Below are 21,403 nucleotides of genomic sequence, written 5' to 3'. Positions count from 1 at the left end.
ACATGATGGCAGTAGCAGAGGCGGCGCCTTCTGCAGCTCGCTCAGGGCAGCTGGCCTGGCATAACTCCAGCAGCGTGGGGGGCAGTGGGGGAGGTTGCCTGCCAGGGGCGGGGTGCCAGGCTGGGGAGGGTGTGCCTGGCTTGTGGGGACTACTGTGGCAATTGCTGGATTTTGTTTTGTACACCGCTGTGTTAAAACACAGCTACTCGCTCACCCACAATCATATCCGATTTGGGGACAATTTATACCTCCAAGTCAGAGGCACAGCTCTGGGCATCTGCATGGCCCCACAATAGGCCAACATTTTTATGGCTGACTTAGGGGAGAGGAGCTGAGGAAACGTTCTAACAACACTTTTCTACTGATGCTACACTGATGACATCACCATCTGGATCCATGATAAGGAGACCCTTGAAGAATCCCGCAGGGATTTCAACAATTTGCATCCCACCATCAATCTCAGCCTTGATCATTTCACACAAGAGATCCACTTCAATACAGCACAAACCAACAAGGGTCAAATTAATACCACTCTATACTGGAAACCCACCAACTGCTGTTCTTATCCACATGCCTCCAGCTTCCCATCCAAGACACATTACATGATCCACTGTCAACAGCCAAGGCCCTTTAATACCACTACATCTGTTCCAGCCTGTTACTCTGTTGCTCTCTGCTTTGCCTTACACTCCCACCATGTTACCTGCTTGCTCTGTCCCACCCCAATCACAGAAACTCATTCTGCCCTGCCTTTCTCTAACACATCTTCGAAGTTCTACTCTTCTGCTCCTGGCTTAAGCCACAATTTGTGTCTTTAATCCCCAGTGCAAAGCATTCCTAGTTGTCAGCAGAATTGTGCAGCTCACAACCACAGTATGTCCCTTCACTTCCACTGTGGAGATTTGCATTCACAAGGAGTTTAAACCTGGGACACCAGCCTCAATAATTTGCAGCATCTCAGTGAAAAAAATCAAACTTTCCTATGTAATCAAATAACCGCAGACCTGTTCCTTGCTACCCCTTGCGAGTTGCTTTGGAGCCAACACACTTTTATATTTCTGCTCCAAAGTGCTGTTTCAGAAAAAGGTCTCTGCCAGTTTGCAATAACATACGTGTCCTCAGACTGCAACAGTGAGGGGGTATTTGTAAAAACAGTTTAAGACTGAGATTGAACAACCTAGACCCATAAAAAATAGGTTCCCTTCACTTTCATTTATTTCATTTCTGAATTTTAACCACTCCAGTCTCATCAGATGCCAAAACTCCTGATCCTCCTTGCTTGAGATTAGATTCCTTGCAATTGCAGTTCCAGTAGAGGCTTTTGCAACCAGGAACAGGCAATCTGGGTGCCTAGCTGGCAGCTCCAGTCGATCACTCCAACTTGGACGCTCACCCTGCTTTTGAAGAGATCCAGCTGCTGTTTCCTATCTGAAACCCGAATAGAGTGTCCAGCCTCTGCCCGCTGACTTGGGGCTCCAAAGCATGTCCTTAGAGTGCAGTGCCTCTGGCTGGCACTTTGTCAATGGTCATCCCCAGCAAAAACACAACCTTTCCCAGAATTCTTTTTTGCAGGTGTGGTCCTTCTATTTTACCTCTGCAGTGGGGCATGTATTAACTGTAACTTTTAAAACCACACCAAAATTTGGTACAGCCTTCTTAGCACGACTGCTCTTGCTTTAACAGAGGGGTTCCCAAGCTTTTTGGAATCACACACTCCTGTTGATTTTTAAGAAACCCTCATGCCCCCCCACCTCTTCTTTACCATCATCCAACCCCTCCTTTAACAACAAATTCAGTTTGTAATTTAAAATAGACACAAACTTGAAATAAAAATGTTATTTAAAATTTAAAATAAGCACAAATAAGTTTTCTTGGCCCCTTGAGGGTGTCTGGTGCAGCCCCACCTGGCCAGCTGCCTGAGCCCCATGCCAGCTGCCATAGCTGCCCGCGCCAGCCCCTCACCTGCCTGAGACCTGCTCTGCCCAAGCTGCCCACGTGCCAGCCACCGGGGCAGCTGCCTGAGCCTGGTGCTGCCAGGACCAGCCGCCTGCCCAGCAGCCACCTGCCCAAGCAGTCCGCCCGAGCCCCACACTGCCGGGGCCAGCTGCCCACCTGCCAGCCTGAGTCCCACACTGCCGAGGCCAGCTGCCCACGCACCAGCCTGAGTTGCCCGAACCCCGTGCTGCTGGGGCCAGCCGCCCGAGCCCAGTGAGTACCACAAGCTGGACAGCCGCCTGAGCCCCGCAAGCCCCCAGTCCCCTCCCACAAAGCCAGGCACCACCAGCCCCCCCCCGACTTTTACCCCATCCCCCTCACCCATGCCAGGCACCCCCAGTTCCCCATCTAACCCCATCCTCTCACCCAACCCACACTTACTCTCCTTTGCAGAAGGTAGCTAAGTCCATGTGGGTCTTCACCGGCTGCTTGCTTTTTATAGTGGCCAAGCAGGGTCGCCCATGTAAAATGCTTGTATTTGCCTAAACACCATCCTGAGTTAGTGATCCTCTACTGTTGGCCTTGTATCGCTACCCCTTGAAATTTCAGTCCAACAGTGAGGCAAATAAGCAATAGAAATAATTAGTCTCCTCGTACATAATCAAGTTTTCAGGCTGAAAGAGACAGCATTCATAACCTTATACAACTCAGTTTGTGCACCATTTTCCTACATAGTCTCACATGCCCCAGCTGGAAAGCAAACTATTTATCAACCCATCCAGAGCCACGTCACAAAAGGCTACAACCAATCATTTAAGTCTACCCCTGTACCCTTCACTTGTGTTAAAACAGTTCCAGTTTTTTCTACTATCATACTGCACGGAAAGTGCCCTACTTTTGCTCACAAATGAAGCTGCCGTAATTTCCAAACTGTCCTAGGGCATGGAGAACAGGGGCTGCAAAAAACGTTTTTTCCAACAGGACCAAGGGAGCCAGCCTGCCCAGCATCCAAAATGGCTTTTTCTGGTAGATAAGCTGCCTTTCATCCTTGGGCATGGGGCGTGAGGGGATTCAGAAAATCCAAAGGATGCATTTGCCATTTTGTTTGGAATGTCGCCATCAACAGCTTAATTTTATTACAAGCTAGAGCTAGACACTACTGTCATACTTTCCCCCGCCCCGCCCAAAAAAAATTACCTCCATGTGTTGAGTGCATGAGGGCCTAACTTCTGTGCATCTGTCACCACTGCTGAATATGGTGAAAGAGGATCAAAGGCCTCTTAGTCATCCTGATCATCATTCAGTGATTATCTGCAATTGGTGCACATCCTTGGAGACTGAAGGAAGTGAGGGGCATAGGAAGTAGGAGAGTTGGAAAACAAGTCACTTAATTCCTGATTTAACAGGCCCAGGAAGTAACAGATCTTTGATGGACCTACAAGAAGAAATTAGAACTGCTGTAGCTCACGATGGCTTCAACTCTCTCTTACCGTGTTTATTAAAGTTGGACAGCATTTGGCAATGAACTGCTACCATCTAGATCAACTTCAGGCTCTTAACTCTGCTGCTACCATAGATGATATGTGGTCCCCTGCACTAAGGAAGACTAAAATGAAACATTACTCTTGGCCTCTTAGGCTATGGCTAGACTACAGGCTTCTGTCAACAAAAATTCTGGCCTACAAAAGGACGGCTCAGGTTTGGGAATCTCCCGAACATCTTCAGGAAGACCGAAGCAAAGAATTCATTGAGTTTCTCCACAATGACTTAGTCATCTTTGAGTGCTGCTTTTGTATCCTGATGGTCTAGGGCCTCCATTGGTTGTTTAGCAGCACCAATCTTCTTCTAAGTATAGGCAAGGCCTTTCTAATCTCGCAGGGAGTGCCAGCCTCCCCTCCAAACTATTACCACAAGTCTAAGCTGTCAAACTGAGCAGAGTACTGGACAAGTGCTCTGAGGAGCAGCTTTTTAATTTCAGGGCAGCTAAAGAGCTTGTTACTGTATCTCTCAGATTAGAGTACCTTGCGTATGACCAAAGAAGCTAGTTTAAAAAAAACTAGACAAAGGGACACGATATTCGATGCGCACATCTAGCACCCCTTCCATTTCCCCCAAAGAAAACTCATGGAGGCTTAGATATGCTAACAGTACTTACTGCACTTCTAATGAGAGTCTGAAGCAACATTCACAAGAGAAAACAGCAGTCATGCAGCCCTTTAAAGATGACTAACAAAATAATTTATTAGGTGATGAGCTTTCATGGGACAGACCCACTTCTTCAGCTCCACAGCCTTACCAGAACAGACTCAACATATAAAGCACAGAGGTCCAAAAATTATCAAGATTGAGAAATCAGAAAATCTACAAGAAAGAGGGAAACAAGCCACAATGTTATGTCACTGCCTGTGTGCACGTGTACTCTGAAAATTAGGATTCTCTGAAGAGTTACTCCCATTAAATTAACGATGTTCATGATCACTGGATGTCTCTCTCACCCCGCAGTGGCTCTTTTTCTGATTCTGGTCTAAGAAGGCTGTCACTTTAAAAGGTTCATTGGAATTCCATACATCCAGTAGCACACCAAGGCTATGTCTGCAGGACAGCCTTATACTGAAATAAACAATTTCAAAATTGCTGTTCGAAATATCTTATTTTGAAATGACCCATCTAAACACAAATCAAACTAGCCATCTGCTATTTTGAAATAGAGCATCCCAAAGGACTGGATGCTGACCCAAATATAAGGCCACCCAGATGCAGTTCTGACAGGACATCAGATCAGCAGTGGCTTCCCATGGCTGCTGCCTGAGGCCATCAGAGGCTTGTGCCTAAACAGACCCCACCCTCCCCCCCGGAAATACTTTTCTTGGGTTTCCCTGCTTGCTCACCTACCTCTTCGGGAGACAGCAAAGCATTCTCACTGTGCACTCTTGTTGCCCTGCTTCAGGATACTACTACACTTCCTGCTGTGGAGCCGGAGACAAAGCTGGAGCTGCTTCTGAGCTGTCTTCAGACCCTGCTGCTCTTGCTGCAAGTCACGTAGCACTTTCTGCAAGCTGACTCCAGCTCCTGGAACCTGATCCCCAGGCCTTGTGGCAGATCCTCCTCAGGTGGCTGGAGCAGTGGCACCAGCAGCTGGAGGCTGCCCACCATGGACCGCACCCCTCGCCCTATGGCGTCTGGCACCTGGACAGCAGTACAAACCAGTAGGACCACGTTGTCCTGGAGCACTGGGGAGACCAACAATGGCTCCAAAACTTCAGGATGAAGGGGGCCACCTTCCTGGAGCCCCTGCCCCGCAGCAACGGAACACAAAATGAGACCCACCGTCCCCTTGCAGAAACTTGTTGCCGTTGCTCTCTGGAAAGTCGCCATGCCAGACACCTACCCATCTGTTGGGAACCAGTTCAGCATGGGGAGGTTGTCAGACTCCTGCTCGTGCAGGTATGGGGCTCTTGGACAACTGGCTCAGAATGGGTGGAGGAGTAGAATGGGGTGGGTGTCCCTAGGGAACTAGCAGGTGGTGCTTGTCCCCTCCCCGGGAGGGTCCCCGCTGTTCCACTCCTACGAAACCCAGCCAGGGTGGATGCAAGTGCAGGGGCTCACTGTCAGTGAAAGGGGGGTTGGGGGGGTAATGGCAGGTGCCTTGGCAACAGGGTGAGTCCTGCTTCATCCCTCTCCCTGCAGGTGGTCAGGGCCATCAACCACACCCAGCTGCAGAGGGTCATCTGCATGGCAGGTGTGGACACCATCACCAAGAAGGACCATCGGAGTCTTCCTGGTCCTGACCAGAGAGGTCAGTAGGAGGGCTCTCGAGACTATGTATTTTGAAATGACCCTTTTCCCCATCTAACTGGCACTTATTTCAAAATAAAGATTTTCAAATAAGCCCTATTCCTGCTGAAATGATGTTTACCAGGTTCAAAATAACATGCCCACTATTTCGAAATTATTTTGAAATAGTGCGTGCATCATTTAGACAATGCCAAAGTTAGTCCAAAATAACATCTGTTGTTTCAAAATAATGTGGCCATGTAGGCATAGCCTAAAGGAACAAGTGACAGGAAATAAACTTAAATAGCTTGTTGAGACATCTAAGGCTTACCTAAATTCTGAGACTTGTACAAGAATTGAAGACAGCCTGTGTTGATAAAATCCTCCGTTATTCAAAAGCAGTTGAAAAATACTTTTCCCATTTGTTAGTGACTGACCACAGCATGAGAATCACCTGTGTCGTTTTTATCAAAAGAACCAAAGAGCTCTCTCTTATGAAGCTTTCATGTATTCTGTTACCTAATTTGTTTTCCACACACCTGCTCAAGGAAACTTGAAACAGTCTTTGTAATTTTTCTTTCCCTTCAGAAGCAACAGAAAAAACTGAATCAGTGTGTTCCTGTGTACGTGAGAGAGAGAGACCTGATTGGGAATCAAAAGCTTTTGGTTTCATTCAAAGCTTTGCTGCCATCTTCCAGTGTGATATTGGGTAAATCACCTGAAAACAGAACAAAAACAGACAAAAGACCAAAATACCCACTTTTCCCCTTGTGAAGGTGAGCAAACAAGATGTGACAATTGTAATCATATCACCTAATGCACTGTCTCTATAAAATGTTCAGATGATAGCGAGCACAATATGAAAACTTATAGACAATAGAATTTAACACCTTAGTCTCATACGAGAAATAAAAGGACAAGGACCACCAGCAGCAGCAGCAGCAGCAGCAGCCATAAGGCTAGAAAAATAAAACTCCAGGTGGAGGTATCTATACTATTAGAAAAGGAGAGCGATCTGTCCGTCTATCCCCCTGTAGTCACGAACACTCCCCATGGATGCTGTGGTGGGTGGGAGGCTGTGGCAGGGTTGGCACATGGGAGCACCACCTCTGTGCCCATCAGCAAGGGGCAGCGCCAAGCCAGGGTTTGTGTGGGGACAGCTCTGCACCCGGGGATGAAGTTACCAAGGCAAGGCAGAAAGAAACTCCAGGGCCAAGGCAGCACCATCCCACACCTCCCTCCCGCAGCCCCCCACTGCACCAACCTGAAACCACTGGGACGCCCCCTGCAGTGGGAGTTGACCTACTTTCCTGTTGGTCTCCTTCCTGCTCACTGTCTGCCACTGTCTGGGGGCGCCCGGGTAGGGGTCACCGCTCCCACTTTCCCCAGCGCTAAGGACCTGCTGCCAGCAGCTGCTTCCCCGGGACTGTCAGCGAGTGGCGGCCAGCGCGCGTGCAGGGGCGTCCCGGGCTCCTCGCGGCACCGCGCTTGGGAGGGACCCAAAGGCAGGGCCTGAGGCGAGTTGAGCCGCCGGTTTGCTGGAGGCACGGGGCGGGGCAAAGCCAGGCAGGACAGACGGCTCCTGGCCACGTGAGGAAGGGGATGGGCCTCAGGCGCTGCAGCTGAGGGCCAGCTAAGGGAGCTGCTGGAGAGTTGTGCCCACCTGTCAATGGGGAGCACACCGCAGCTCCCAGCACGTGTGCGAGTGACGAGACAGGCTGGTGGCGACCTGGGAGGGGCGGCTACAATCCTGGGGGGGCAGTGGGCAGGGTTGGGGGTGGGAGCTGAGAGGTGTAGCAGGAAGAGGGGAAGGGCTGCAGGGCAGAGGAAGTGGGGGATGGGCTAGGTTATAAAGGGGAGGAGGGGCAGAGAGGTTGCAAGAAGGGGTCCAAGTGGTTTGCAGTTGGTGCAGCACAGGGGCTGCAGTTCCTTTCCAAGAGCTGCTGCCTCAGCCTCGCCCCTTCCTTCTTTACTTGGTAATTCCCACCCCCCCTCAGGTCATGGAGAGGTGGGCAGGGGAGCTGCCCCCATGCAAACCCCACCCTGGCTCTCCACCAACAGGCTAGGGAGACGATGTTCGAGAATGTTCCCATTCGTCATGCAGCGCCAACCATTTCCCGTCGGGCCAGAGTCCAGAGAAATGTGGAATACGTTTACCTGCACCAGTTCTTACTCATGGCCAGGTAGCAGATGTAGTAGGCAGCCTCACCACACACGCGGATCAGCAACCTTTCCATAGGACTCCAAAGCGGAATGTACACATTAGGTCTAAGCATGTGCTTACCTGCAATGTGTGTACAGAAGTGACACATGTAATGAATGCTTGTAGGAAAGACTGATGTAGTGTTTGTATATGGGACAAAATAACATTTGATTGTAAAACTAACAGGCTATACTGCCTCTTATATATTAGAAACAACTAATTCTACCTGTGCAAACAGTAATAATGATAATACTTTGGCTGTAGCCGCCCCAAAGGGGTGAGCCCTGCCACTATGGTATGATAGATAAAACACACATGATTTGGTAGAACTCATGGCCACTGTATAGTTTGATTAAATTTGTATGTGGAAAATGAACATCCACGGTGCTTTATGAGGAACTATTACACAGCTGTCTCTGAAGTACAGTGTGGCAGCTGCTATCCCAGACAGGATACTGCACTGGATAGGCAGGTAGCATGATCAAGAGTTTTACTCCTTACTATTGTGTCACTTCTGTTTTCTTCCCATATGGACAGCTAAAAATATAAGTGTTGTGTTAAAGGAGATATGTCCTTACTATTTCATGTTTTTATCCCACGGAGAAGGTGCCAGTGTGAAGAAACACTAGTCTATACTGCTCCCAACCTCCTGCAATTAACTGAAGAGAATTTAACTTTTCCTTCAGCCCCTGAAGCTCTCACATTAAGCTCCCAGTTGTCTCTGCATTATGTCCTTATTCACCCTGCTTTTTTTCACTAGCACCCTAACCCAAGGGAGAGCAAACTTTTTTCATTGGGTCCCACTTTTTGTGCCTGCAAGAAGCAGCACCCTGCCCCTCCTCACACCACCATACAGCCCCAGAAGCAATGGGTGGTTGCCCAGAAGTGACACACTGTGCTCCCTCAGCAAGGGTGGAAGCTGCCGGGGCAAAGCAATGGATAAAGCAGCTTTCTGAAGGCCACTTCCTCTTTGGAAAAGCTTGGCTAGTTCATTCAAGGAAGAGAGACTAGCACAATTTATAAATTTCCTTTTCTAATGGATCGGACCCAGGGGATTTCTCTGACCCTGGCACTAAACAGAAAGAGGTTGATAGTAATTGTGCTAGTTTCGTTAACTGACGCTGCATCTTACCTTTAGGGATTCTCAGCAGCAGTGAAACTTTTAACAAAATATGCTCCCCTCTCTTTATGAGACTCTCAGAAACTTTAAAGCAAACCCAGCCCAGGGTGCCTTAAGGAATTAAGTCTGAACATAACTTATAAAATAGAATTAGCATTTGTAAAGCAAAGTCTCTGGTGGAGCCTGAGCCCAGACCCAGTGCTTGGGAGATCTCAGCACACTGCTGACAGAGGGCTCACTCTTCCTGCTGGCGCTACCTGATGGGAGCAGAGAGTGAGCAACTGGCAGGTGCCAATCTGGTTGGGCCTGGGAACCAAGTTGTCCAGGCTGCATAGAGTATCAAGTCTTCCTGCTTCTCTAACCACACTGTCCCTCGGCCTTTCCTGCTAGCAGCTGCAAGCAGAGGCTTTTGTAAGGCATGGGGCAGGCTGTGTGCAGTGGGACACTCGGCCCAAGTTCACCTGAACACTCAGCCACTGCCCACTTCCCCGTGGGAGGCGTCATTAATCAAGCTGGTGTCCTGCAGCACAGCCACACCATCCTCCCAAAAGAGACACCTGGCACAAGCTGCTGCCCTGCGGGGGGTAAGGGGGGCAGCAGGAAAAGGCCAGGAGACAGTTCTCCACAGAGGTCAGCATAACCTGAGCACGGTGGCCACAGCGAAGGCAATGGAGGCTGCAGGGGGAAGGGGAGCTTGAACTCACAGCACCACCCCCCTACAAAATTTCATGTCCCCCCAAGGGGTCACGCCCCCCTTTGCACATCCCTGCCCAAACCCACCCTTCCATCTTCTCTGTCCCTCAACTACTGCTCTACAGACCAGTTCATTCAAAACACCACTGCAAATCATTTCTATATAATAGAATGCTCAAGGTACGCTCCTGAGTAGCCAAAGTACCCATGGTATCACTCCTGTGACCTTTTGGTATCTCCAGTCTCCTCCCAGTTTTATCACTCAATCTGGGCATACAAACAGGAACTGTCTCATCAGTCTGTTAAAGTGCTTGGCCATTATGTGAGATTATTTACTATATAGTTTAGCGTGTGCATGTCTGTTGGTGCTCCTCTTAAACCCTCAGACATTTTGTAAGCAGCTTCCTTTTACCCTCGCTTAAACCAAATGTAGAGTTTGGTTGTGCCTAGGAAGTGGGAAACGCCTGAAACCTCAGGATTTCCCTGAGCATGGGAAAGGGAGGAGAACTGACAGGGGGATGACATGCATCAGACTCATAGCTTGTGGCAGTGACAACAGGGAACAGCAATTCTGCAGAGTGACCATTGCAGCAGGAAAAGTGGCCACATGGAGATGGTGGATGGTAAGTGACCCCACTTACGCCCCTGCTGCTTCCCTTCACTCCCCTAGACAATTAGCCCTCCACCCCTGCTGCTCTCACTGGAGCCAGGAACAGTAGGCCCCCGCCTATCCCTCACTGCTCTGACAGAGGACAGAGCCATGCCCCGAATCCCCAAGCTCAAGCCATAAGGCCCCACTGGATCCATCCACAGCCCCTGACAGCTCCCCCCACCCAGATGTCATGTGGTGGTGGGGACTGGGAGCCACAGCCCAAACTGACATCCACCAAAGACAGTCGGGGGAGGCCAGGAGATAAGGCCTGATCTGCCCCCTCAAACAGACACAGGCCGAGGGGTCCAAGAGTCATGGCCCAAACTAGCCCTTTCCCCAGGGACAGATGTGGGAGGGGGGAGCTGTGGCCCAAACTGCCCCCACCCGAGATGGGAGGGAAGCTGGGAACCACAATCCAAACTGGACCCTCACCCTCCAAGGACAGGCAGAGGGTCAGACTGTGGATCCTGGCCCCACACCACTCAAGTGGGGGTGAAACAGCCAGGAACAGAAAAAAGAACAAAACAAAATTTCAGTTAAGGACCGAGCAATGCTGGGTACAACTGCTAGTAAATAACTGCTATGCTCTCACTTCAAGTTGTTACTCAAGCGGTCCCTTCAGTGGAATCAATGAAACATCAGACATACGCTGTAACCAAGGGATTTTACATAGCACAAATGTCCAAGTCTTTCAGATAAAAAAATAAGTTGTTCTGCCTCACACCACTATGGCTGCGTCTAAACCACAGTCCCTTTTTGAAAGGGGAATGCAAACGAGGCCTATCAGAAATGCAAATGAAGAGCTGATTTACATATCTCATGCTTCATTTGCATAATTATATTTTCAAAACAGTCTTTCAAAAGAAAAAGCAGCAGCATAGATGGGGTTCATGCCAAATAAAACCCCATTTTCGAACGCACCATTCTTCCTCATGTTTTTCAGGAAGCGGGCTTACGAAAACAGTGTTTTATTTCAAATGAACCCTGTCTACACTGCTGTTTGTCTTTCAACTCTTTTAAAATGCAATTATGCAAATGAAGCATGCAATATGTAAATTAGCACTCATTTGCATTTCTGATTTGCCTCATTTCCATTCCCCTTTCGAAAGGGGACCGTATTGTAGAGGCAGCCTATGAGTAAGGCAGCAGAGTTCTTCCATCCACAGCACAAAGCAACTCCAAGCTGCCTACTGGGTCACTATCCTCTTTGGTGACCGACTTATATGAAACAACAGGATGTTGTCAGGCATGTGATGCATGCTTCTCAGAAGCTAACAGACAAGCCTGAGTCCAAGGAATTCATAATCTAAAGTCAGAATGACCCAAAAATGGAGGGAATCAAATTAAAATGGGAAAAGGGCATAAGTGGGGGAAAGGTCAAAGCTCGACAGAGCAGAAGTTATCTTTTGTGTGTTTTCTTAAAAGAAAAAACATTAGACCAAAATAAATTAAATTTCATTTCTATATTTCAGTAAAACCTACTTGAATACACTTTGAAACAAGAGTACAACAAAATAGAATATACTTCAAATGTTGAATATACAAACTATTATAGTTCATTCTGAACACTGGTACTTCCCTCTTAACTTCAACTAAGAAACTGTACAGGTTTAGAACTACCTGACCAAAATTCATGCTGAGCGTGACCTTTCAAGTGACAGAGTGAGCTGAAACTGAAATGTATGCACAGATGTCAACGATAAGTGAGTGACACAGGTATGTTACAGCAAAAGGCCAAAAGCCTGCTGCTATTTTGTCCACAATTAAGAAATTCAGACAGACTAACTACCATAAAAATATGTTACATGTAATTCTATAACAATACTGTGCTAGGTACGAGATTTTTAAAAAATTTGTTTCAATAAAAAAGCTTTACACAAACAAGCCATTAGCTTATTTCAAGAAAGATAACTGAAAATCAGTCTAAGGCTTTCAATTTATATATCTGTTTAAGCTGTATGATACAAAATCCCTCTACGTCTGTTTGTCTTCTTTTAGAAGCGCTTAATCCTCTCCTTTAATTCACATTCTAGAATACCTAGTAGCAGGGTATTTCACATAGCACCAGTTGAGTACTGTGCGCACACAGTAGTAATTGCTGGTATGCATGCAAAAATGCATCAGATTTGCCGTTTGTAACAATGAGCCTCTCCTCTCCCCCTGAAAATTAAATCAAGACAGGCCTCTCACAGAATTCATTTTAGTGTTCCAGGTCTTAGTGTAACTTGATATCGTAGTGAACTGTTTGGTCCCTGTCAGTCCAGTCCCTATAATTTTCCTTCTTCATAGGTTCAGTTGATTCCCCAACTGAAAGAGGCAGTTTTCTGTCAGCATATGTGTGGTTCGATTCCCACTGAAACATGGGACAGTTAGTTAATTTCCAAAAAGCCCCTGATATATGCATGTGTGTTTACATTTTAAATTCTCACTTGTGACATCTTGCTCATGTCCTTTCCCTCACCCCAGCCGAAGTCTCTCAGTATGCTCTATTAATAAAAGTCAGGAAAACCCACGTTGGTAACTGCCTCTTCATTTCTCACAAGTTATTCCTTCTGTTTTCATTGTTACAGGAAGGGCAATAGCCGAGGGCGTACTAACTACTACAACATGTGTCACAGTCTTGCTTCCATCTGCTGGCTTTTCTTCTTGTACCAGTTGCAGTGTTTTCACTTCACGTTCCTGTTTTAAAGCCACGGTATCTGGTTTTGCCTCTGGGCCTTTTATGACTGCACTAATAACTCTGTGTGGAGTCTGGCCAGATGCCTGCTGGGCAGGCACTGATAGTCTCATTACTGGTGTCCCATGAGCTATAGACACAGGGGTAAGTGCTCTCACAGCCAATGGGGTGCCAACTATGTTAATACTTCCTGATCCAGTCAGGCCTGTTTTTGTCTGCAACTGACACTGTGCAAGTTGTGTAGCAGGGATGGTAATGATTTTGGCAGGCTGCATTGTGATTTTGTCTCCATTTTCAGCAGATGCTGGCATCACAGTAGGGATTGTCTGGATTACTACCTTTGGAGTTGATGCTGTTGTTGGACTTGTGTGGGTTATTAATGGTGAGCCTGCATTTACTGACTGTACTGCCACTGTTGAAATCTTCTGACCCAGAGACGTCATTACAACAGGCACTTGCATGGCCACACGAACAGTCCTGTTGAAAAAATGAATATATAATATATATATTCACTGGATTAAGACAGCTGTCCAGTCACATCAAAATCTGAAAGGGATAAAAATCCCAACTTACAGGAAGTTGTATCAAAAGAAAACGCTACAATTATTGACACTCTGTGGTGAGAAAAAGCATTCATACCCTTTTCTTCACTTAAATAAATCATCAGATTATTGGAACAAGGAATCTGGGGGCAAACATACTGATCGCAGCAGTATGATGAGATATCAAAAGGACTGTAGTCCCAGAAACCAAACTGGTAAATCAGTTTCCATTCTGTCATAATGCCACTCTTACAATAAAAGTAAAAATAAACAGAACATGTCATGTTTTAAAAACCGAATCTGTTCTAATCAGCAATCCCCAAATTCTGGGCTGTGATTAATATTCAGGGGAAACACAGTGGGGCCCAGATCTGGTCAAGGGGAGAGGAAACATAGCACAGCCCTACTCGTCCCCCAAATCTGCTCCATCCCCAGCTGCAGCTTGGGCCCGAGCAATGACCCAGCTCCCAGATGCAGCAATGGCTCCTGCCCTGGTCCTGCTCCTGACTTACAGCGCTGCGGTCAGGTTCCACTAGAGGTAATGGAGGAGGTAATGAGATGGTTTAAAAGTAAGCCGAAAGCTTTACAAAATAAGAGTCTGAAGTTGACACCTAAATAAGTGGCCTAATTTTTCATAATCTGAGCAGTTAGCAGGTCAGTCTCACTGAGTTGCGGGCTGTTCCAAACCTTCTGATGAATCAAGCCACTTATTTAAGAGCCAAAATAAGGGCCTTCCCACAAACTCCTATTTTTGAAAATCCTGGCCTAAGGGCTGCATGACAGATGAATCTGCAACTGTGTTATCTGGCCTCCCATTATCATAAGCATTGTTTAAACAAGGTAGTTGACACCATCTTATCTGTAGGTATTAAATTTACAGCAAAACTAAGCTTTGGGACAGAAAGGTTTAGCAGACGACAACAACTCAGTACAAACCTAGGAGCCGCTGTTGCTGAAACAGCAGTAGTGGTAGTGGGAGGACGAGATGATGCATCATGCCCTGGAGAGGCAATATTCACAACTCGGGTGACTGTCTTCTCTGCTCTCGTACAATTTAATGGAGAATTTTTTCCACCACGTGCAGATGTTGCTGCTTTCAAGAGGTTTTCTGCAGACAAAGACACTCGTTCCAATGACTTCTCATCTGTAGGCATTGATAAATCTTCATTGCAGGATTCACTTTTGTCATCATCTATGACCACTATGTTTTTTGGCATCTCCTTAAACTGATATACCAGCCTTTGCCCCTCAACCTTTGCAAGAATTCCCCTTTGATAATAATATCTGCAAGAAAAGCACAATTATGAACTAAAAAGATGAACAAAGGAACTCAACATTTCAAATTTAAATATTTTAAAAAATAAAATTTATTCACTTGGAATATAAAAGCCAATGAAAATGGCAGAGATTACGATTTACAGTATACAGTCACATTTTAACAACTAGAGTTAACATGTAGTAGCTGTAGAAAGATTTAGGTCAGATGTCTATGATCAGATTTTTGGGTTTGACTGTCTCCAACATAAAATGACTAATTATGCAATTTCAGGCTATTTTGTAATTAAAGGAGAACCCCAATATTCTTCCCCCTTCATTTACCTCAGCGCCCTTCCCATCGTCTCATAGTTCATGTCAGGTTTGTTCTTGTGCTTTCCCCATAGCTTGGAAACGGCTTTGGAGTCCACAAGTTTAAAGATGCCCTTCTCTCGCTGAGTCCACTTGATGTATCGAGGACAAGTATTTTTGTCCTGAAGAAGATCTAGAAGGAACTCCCACAAATATGTTGTATTTCCTACAAAAACAGGTTTTGAATGTTAGACAACTTACGCTTACAAATATCAAAATCAGATTTATTCTTCAGTGGGCTTTTATTTGTTTACTTGGGCTCCATACACAGAAATACAGAAGTGCACTCAGGCAACTATGTGACATAAATGGGTCTTTGCCCATCGAACCCTATGCCCAAATAAATCTGTTAGTGTTTAAGGTACCACAGGACTCCTTGTTGTTTTTAGGGATACAGATTAACACAGCTACCCCTCTGCCATATCATACAGGAACTCTGAACACTCCAGCCCTACGGTGCCCTAAGCTGTGCTAGGCATGCTGCTGCTCCTCATCCTGGTTGACTCTCCTACCCTTAGGCTCCCAAGCTCTCTGGTCCAGGAGCCTGTATTTCCCTATCAGGCTACAGATGTTCCCAAACCAGAAAGTGCCAGTTTTCAGAAGTGCAACCTGTACTAGAAAAAAATTGAAGCTTGGAATTATTTTAACAGCTATTGATAGGATTTCTCCGATGCTCATTATCAACGTGCTAATACCAGCTATCGGTGTTGTCTTTCTGCAATATCTTAGACACTGAGAAAATGAAAAATTCACAGAATTAAGTGAACAAGAATTTCAAAATATGCTTCTCCCTCACACAAAAACATCAGATCCACAAAGTACCAGATCAAAGGAAATTACCCTCATTTTTCTGCAGGAAGTAATACTGGTAATTCAGTAGGTGGCACTCTTTTTCACAGTCTGAATCAAACTAAATATGTATGTTTCCATCAGAAGGAGTTTGGGATAACCATATTAATATTGAGGTACATGGCGGCCACTCCAAAGGCATGCCAGTAAAACCAGATTACACCACTGCATATTCTGTGGCTCCTACATATTTTCTAAAAGTGGTTTTATTAATATTTAATATATATTTTAAAATACTTTAAGAGGATTTTTTTTACTACAATTGTAAAGCCAGCCTCTCTTTTAGTGTGCCTAGTGTGCAGACCTCTTCTGAAAATTTAAGAATTAATCTAATCTAGGTTTTCTTATGCAAAGAAGCATCACAATGGTCAAGGCAAATAGGGCAGGTTATTTCAGACATGAAACACTTGCTGTAATTCATTGGAAAGATATGAATACAGGCTAATGAATCAGAACCCTACCTACGATTCAAGAAAGATTTGTCAAACCCGATTTGTTTTCACAAAAACAATTCAGTTTCAACAAATCAGCATTTGCAGAAAAAACTTGTTTCATCAAAATATTTCCAATCCCTTGTAAGTCATTCTATTATCACCTAGCGTAGGTGTCTGCAACCTGCAGCTCCAGAGCTACACATTAATTAAGGACTTCTTTGTGGCTCCCAATGCTATAATTGCAAAGTAAAAACCCCCTCCTGATTATTTTTGATAAACAGCGAACACCTAAAAGCCCCAAAATGAACAACTTACAGCTGCATAGCAAACAATATATAATCTCCAAACATTGGATAACTTCCCCTAGAGTCCTCCAGAGAGAGAGAATGTTTGGGACTGAAAGTTAGGAATACAGTTTACATTTACACTAACTCTGGAAGATCAACCATTTATGTTTGATCTTCAGAGATGCTGTTTTGTGCATTTGCACAACGGTGCGTTCCAGGGTCAATGTCAATCTAGGAACACCTCACGAGCCATGAGGATTAAGGAAGGTAGACAGGAGGAGTGCTCCTGTTGACCTTCTGCCGTAAAGACAAGCATGGAAGTCGACAGCTGCAAAGTCGATTTTTGATATGAAATTGGCACATCAAAAACTGCATAGAGCCATCGACTTTCCAGGTAAGTGTAAATGTAGCGTTAGTCTTGGAGACTCAGTATTTTGAAAGACATTAAGTTAGCCAATACCCAGCAACACCTGCTTGATGCTGGTGGATTCCAGAGCTCAAGGACAAGTGTAAAGGAGACAACATCAGGACTGGTGAGTCATGGTGCCAAGTGCTGGAGCTGGAGGCAGAGTGTGCTGAAGATCCAGAATCGTAGGAACCTGAAATGGAGGCCCTGGCTGGAGAATGAGCTGGTGTTAAGCAGGACAGAGGAGGCCATGAGAGCATCCTGCACTGCAAGTTGGAACAGCTATGCCTCAAAGAGCCGTGCCAGGACACGGGGCAATCCCAAGGAGTCAGACAAACAGACAATGGCACCTGGACAGGTGTAGGCAGAAGTGAAGGCTTACCCCTGGATACACATTGAGGAACAGAGGCCTCAGGGTGTTCCAGGGAGCTCATTATCTGTATGAGTCCCCAGGCCACTAAGTACATATCAGATGTCAACAAAGGACCAACAGGCATGGAATAACCCTCTGAGCAAGTCCAAGACACTGGGGCTTGATGCGCAGGACATGGGCATCAGGATCCTGGGCTCCAGGAGTGTGTGGTACCTTCTGAGACAAGGATGCTGCCGTTGATGGAGCCAGTGCCAACAATCTGGGTGTCTCGGAGGTGCACCCTGGATAGTGGGAATGGTGTTGCAATGGCAATTTCAGGCGAGTGGAGCGCTTTTTGGGCACCAAGCACAGAGCCGAGGATGGTGTGCTACACACCAAGGATGGCGGTGTGGACCCTTGCCATGGTGACTGAGATGCTGACTCCATGAGGAGCTATCACAGCTGAAAGTCACACTCCTTACAGGTCTGGGGCTTGAAACCTCTACGGATACATCACTCATCTGCTTGATGAGCTTCACCCAATCATCATCATCATGAGGGATGCTCGTTGGCACAAACTTTAAGCATCCATACAACTTATTAAAGTCCTGGGATCTCTTCATCCCTAAGTGCTCTAAAGGGGAAACAGTAGGAGGAAGACCTTCCCTACCCCACGAACAGCGAATACAAGTTGGACTAAAAACAATGGTTATGCATAACACAGATATTTACAACAATTTGCACAGAAAGGCTAGGAATCACTAGTGTAGCCACAGGTACTTCATTAGCTCAAACTGCCACCACGGGCACTAAGGAAGGAACTGAGCTGTGCCAGGTCAGCTGGATCATATACAGGCTTCAGGTAGGCATCACTACAGGAGGCTCCACAGCTGACCCAGCTGACTAGTTGCTAGGAAAACTTTCTGACAGCCGTGCATGCGTGCACACACCTAACTCAAATAGATATGAGCAAGCACTTGAAGAACCACGTATGTACACACTGCCATATAACCTAGCAGCTGGAGACACATTCAGAGTTTTCCATCACTACAGTCTGAAAGAGAGGATCTGAGTGAGAGCCTGGAAGTGGTGACTGGGGAGGAATGCCCTGGCCTGGATGGTGTTGCGAACTGCCCTGATGAAATCTGTGTGTTGAGCCAAGAGCAGTGAGGCTTTGCTGGGCTGAGAAGCAGACCCGGCCTGTCCAGAGTTTCCCTGGTGAAAGCCACCTGAGCTTGTACCTGGAAGAAAGAATGACCCCCGCAGGGACCAGTAATCCAGGTACAGGTAGACCTGAGTACTTTGGCAGGGGAGGAAGGCGGTCACCACCACCATGCACTTGGTGAATGCCCTGTGGACTGTGGAGAACTCAAAAGGCAGGACAGTAAACTGGGAGGTACAGGTGGCCCATGATAAACAGGAGGTATCACTGATAGGCGGGATGGATGGAAACATGCAAGAGAATGTCCTTTAAGTTGAGAGAAGCATACCAGTCCCCAGATCCAGAGAGGCGACAATGGTGCCCAGGGACACCATATGAAACTCATGGGAAACAAGCAATTTGTTGGAGTTCCATGAAGTCCAGGACAGGTCACAGCCCCTTGTTTGCCTTTGGGACCAAAAAGTATTGGGAGTAGAACACCTGTTCCCTGTACAGAGGGGGCACCTCTTCCACTGCCCAAAGTCCAGAAGCAACTGCACCTTCTGGAGCAGAAACTGCTCATGAAAAGCGTCCCCGAAGAGGAATGGACAAGAATGGGAGGACAGAGAGGAATGGAAAGGGATGGCATATCCTGCGGCAACTGGCCTGAGGACTCACGGGTCTGACGTAATGGCCAACCAAGCCAGGAGGAAGTGACAGTCTGTAGAGAAATGGCAAGGTAGGATCCGGTAGTGGGGGTACTCCAGTCTCGGGTGCACCATCAAAAGGAGTTGTTGGCCCTGGAAGAGGACTTGGCCTGGTCATGACCAGCCCCAGACTGTTGCTGGGCATGCTTGAGGCAAGAGTAGCTAACTTTGAGCTGATAGAAGTCCAGGTGCCCATGTGGCTGAAAAGGCCCGGACTGTTGCTGCTGTGGCTTAAAGGGTTTCCACTGCTTAATGGGGATGTACGTGTCCAAGGACTTCATAGTCTGAAGGACTGCTGCAGCACTATGAAAGCAGAGTCAGTTTGTTGTGCAAATACCTCCACACAATCCTGGATTGTTGGTTGGACCTCTGGCAGAAGGCCCATTTCCAACCAGCCATCTGTATGTGTGCTTTACCCCATGAGCGATGGAAGGAATGGTGGCTGGTGTTTGCCATATGGTGGAGGTGGTAATGGTTTTGTTAAATGGAAGGGCCACACATAAGGGTCCCTCTGAGGTACGGATGTCACAGGTAGGATCAACGGACTCAGCAACTTCCTCCACTAGGAGGCTGAGGCTGGTAACTGCATGCCAAAGGAGGCCCTGGAGCACTCAGGAAGTCCATGAGTGGAGGCCCTAAGACCAACGCACCTGCCATTGCCTTGTCTGGGGAGAAGCTGAAAGAGGCCAACGGAGGTGCCAAAAGTGCTGGATCCTCCAGATGATGAGGTGGGGACAGGGGGCCGCCTCCGGAGAAGTAGGAGGACAAGAGTCCAGAGGGGGGCAGCTAACTGTAGCCTCAGGAATTCCTGAGGTAGCTGAGGTATGCAACTGAGCAGGAGGCATAGTTCCCTGCACCCTGAGATATGCCCATGGCATCCAGAACAGCCTCCGGGAAAGAAGCCAGTGAGAGGCACCTGAGTCTTGTCTCAGGCCAGAGGAATCAGGTACCACAGAACACCCCTTGGATCGAAGAAGGCGAGGCTGAATGGAAAGGCCACAGAGCATCCATCCCAGCTGGATCCATTGGAAGAGCATGGCGTGTGTCTAAATTGGAGCACGGAAGCATGCGAAAGCAGTAAGGATGGTGACAGCCATGCTAAGGAAAGCAGCAGTGCCCAGAGCTGGACCAGTGCCAGGAAGCAGAGCAGTACTGCAACATGACAGGATGAGGAGATGCAGACCGTCATAGGGACAGGCACCAACGCCAGGAATGAGCTTGATGCCTAGACGAAAGACAGTGCTGAGGGCTGGTGCAGCATCCAGGACAGGGCCAGAATTGAGACTGTGACTGGGGCCGAGAGAGACCAGCATTGAGAACAGGACCAGTACCAAAACAAAGACTGCCATTGAGCAGGGACATCTGCGCAGGGAGCCGGAATGCCCAGGAGCTGAGGCCTTGCACACTGCAGAGTGGAGACACTGATAGCCCAACCCATGAGGGTCCTGACAAGCGGAGCCTCAGCGGAGGAGGGAACAGGACCAAGTTCTGGAACAGGAACTGTGTTGGGGCATGTCCAAAGCTACCATGGGACAAGGCTCAGATGAATAGATTCTAAAGCCCAAAGTCAAATGCAAGGAGATGGAAGTGGGCCTGGAAAGGCTCAGTGCCCTGCATCAGTACAGAGGGCAGAACATGCTGAGGAACTGGAATCAGATCCGCCCGTAATGGAGGCCCTGGAGTAAGAACAAGGAGGCATCAAGCAGAGCAGAGATCAAAGCTGAAAGTCAGACAGACACAACCACAGACAGCCATGCCAGGACTCCAAGCAGTCGGAAGAATGGCCAGAAGAACAGGTTTACCCCTGGAGACTCGCCGAGGGGCAGGAACCTCCATATGCACTGGGGGACTCAATCTCAGTAAGTCCCTGCACCGCCAAGTACATATCAGGCATTGACGAAGGACCAACCAGCACCAGATCACCTCTGGGCAAGTTCAAGAAGATGGGGCTCAGTGTGCATGGCACTTGGGCATCAGAATCTTGCACCCCGGGAGTGTCTGACGC

The 21,403-nt window shown here is 47.4% G+C and overlaps 1 protein-coding gene across 2 annotated transcripts in view; it reads right to left on the bottom strand.

Annotated features, from left to right (window-relative positions):
• Positions 1-11,827: 11,827 nt before the first annotated feature.
• Positions 11,828-21,403, bottom strand: part of ELF2 (E74 like ETS transcription factor 2) — a 60,263-nt gene continuing 50,687 nt past the window's right edge. For both annotated transcript variants that reach the window (XM_074993294.1, XM_074993296.1), the window contains 3 exons: positions 15,196-15,388; positions 14,533-14,880; positions 11,828-13,531 (listed from right to left, as the gene is read on the bottom strand). In XM_074993294.1, coding sequence (XP_074849395.1) covers positions 12,907-13,531; positions 14,533-14,880; positions 15,196-15,388 — 1,166 coding nt within the window. In that variant the 3' untranslated portion in view covers positions 11,828-12,906. The remainder of the gene's footprint in view (positions 13,532-14,532; positions 14,881-15,195; positions 15,389-21,403) is intronic.

This window comes from Carettochelys insculpta, chromosome 4 (assembly GCF_033958435.1).
Source record: "Carettochelys insculpta isolate YL-2023 chromosome 4, ASM3395843v1, whole genome shotgun sequence".
NCBI classification, from domain to species: domain Eukaryota; kingdom Metazoa; phylum Chordata; order Testudines; family Carettochelyidae; genus Carettochelys; species Carettochelys insculpta.
Note: the sequence above shows the minus strand (reverse complement) of the source record. Positions and strands in the feature narration are given on the sequence as shown.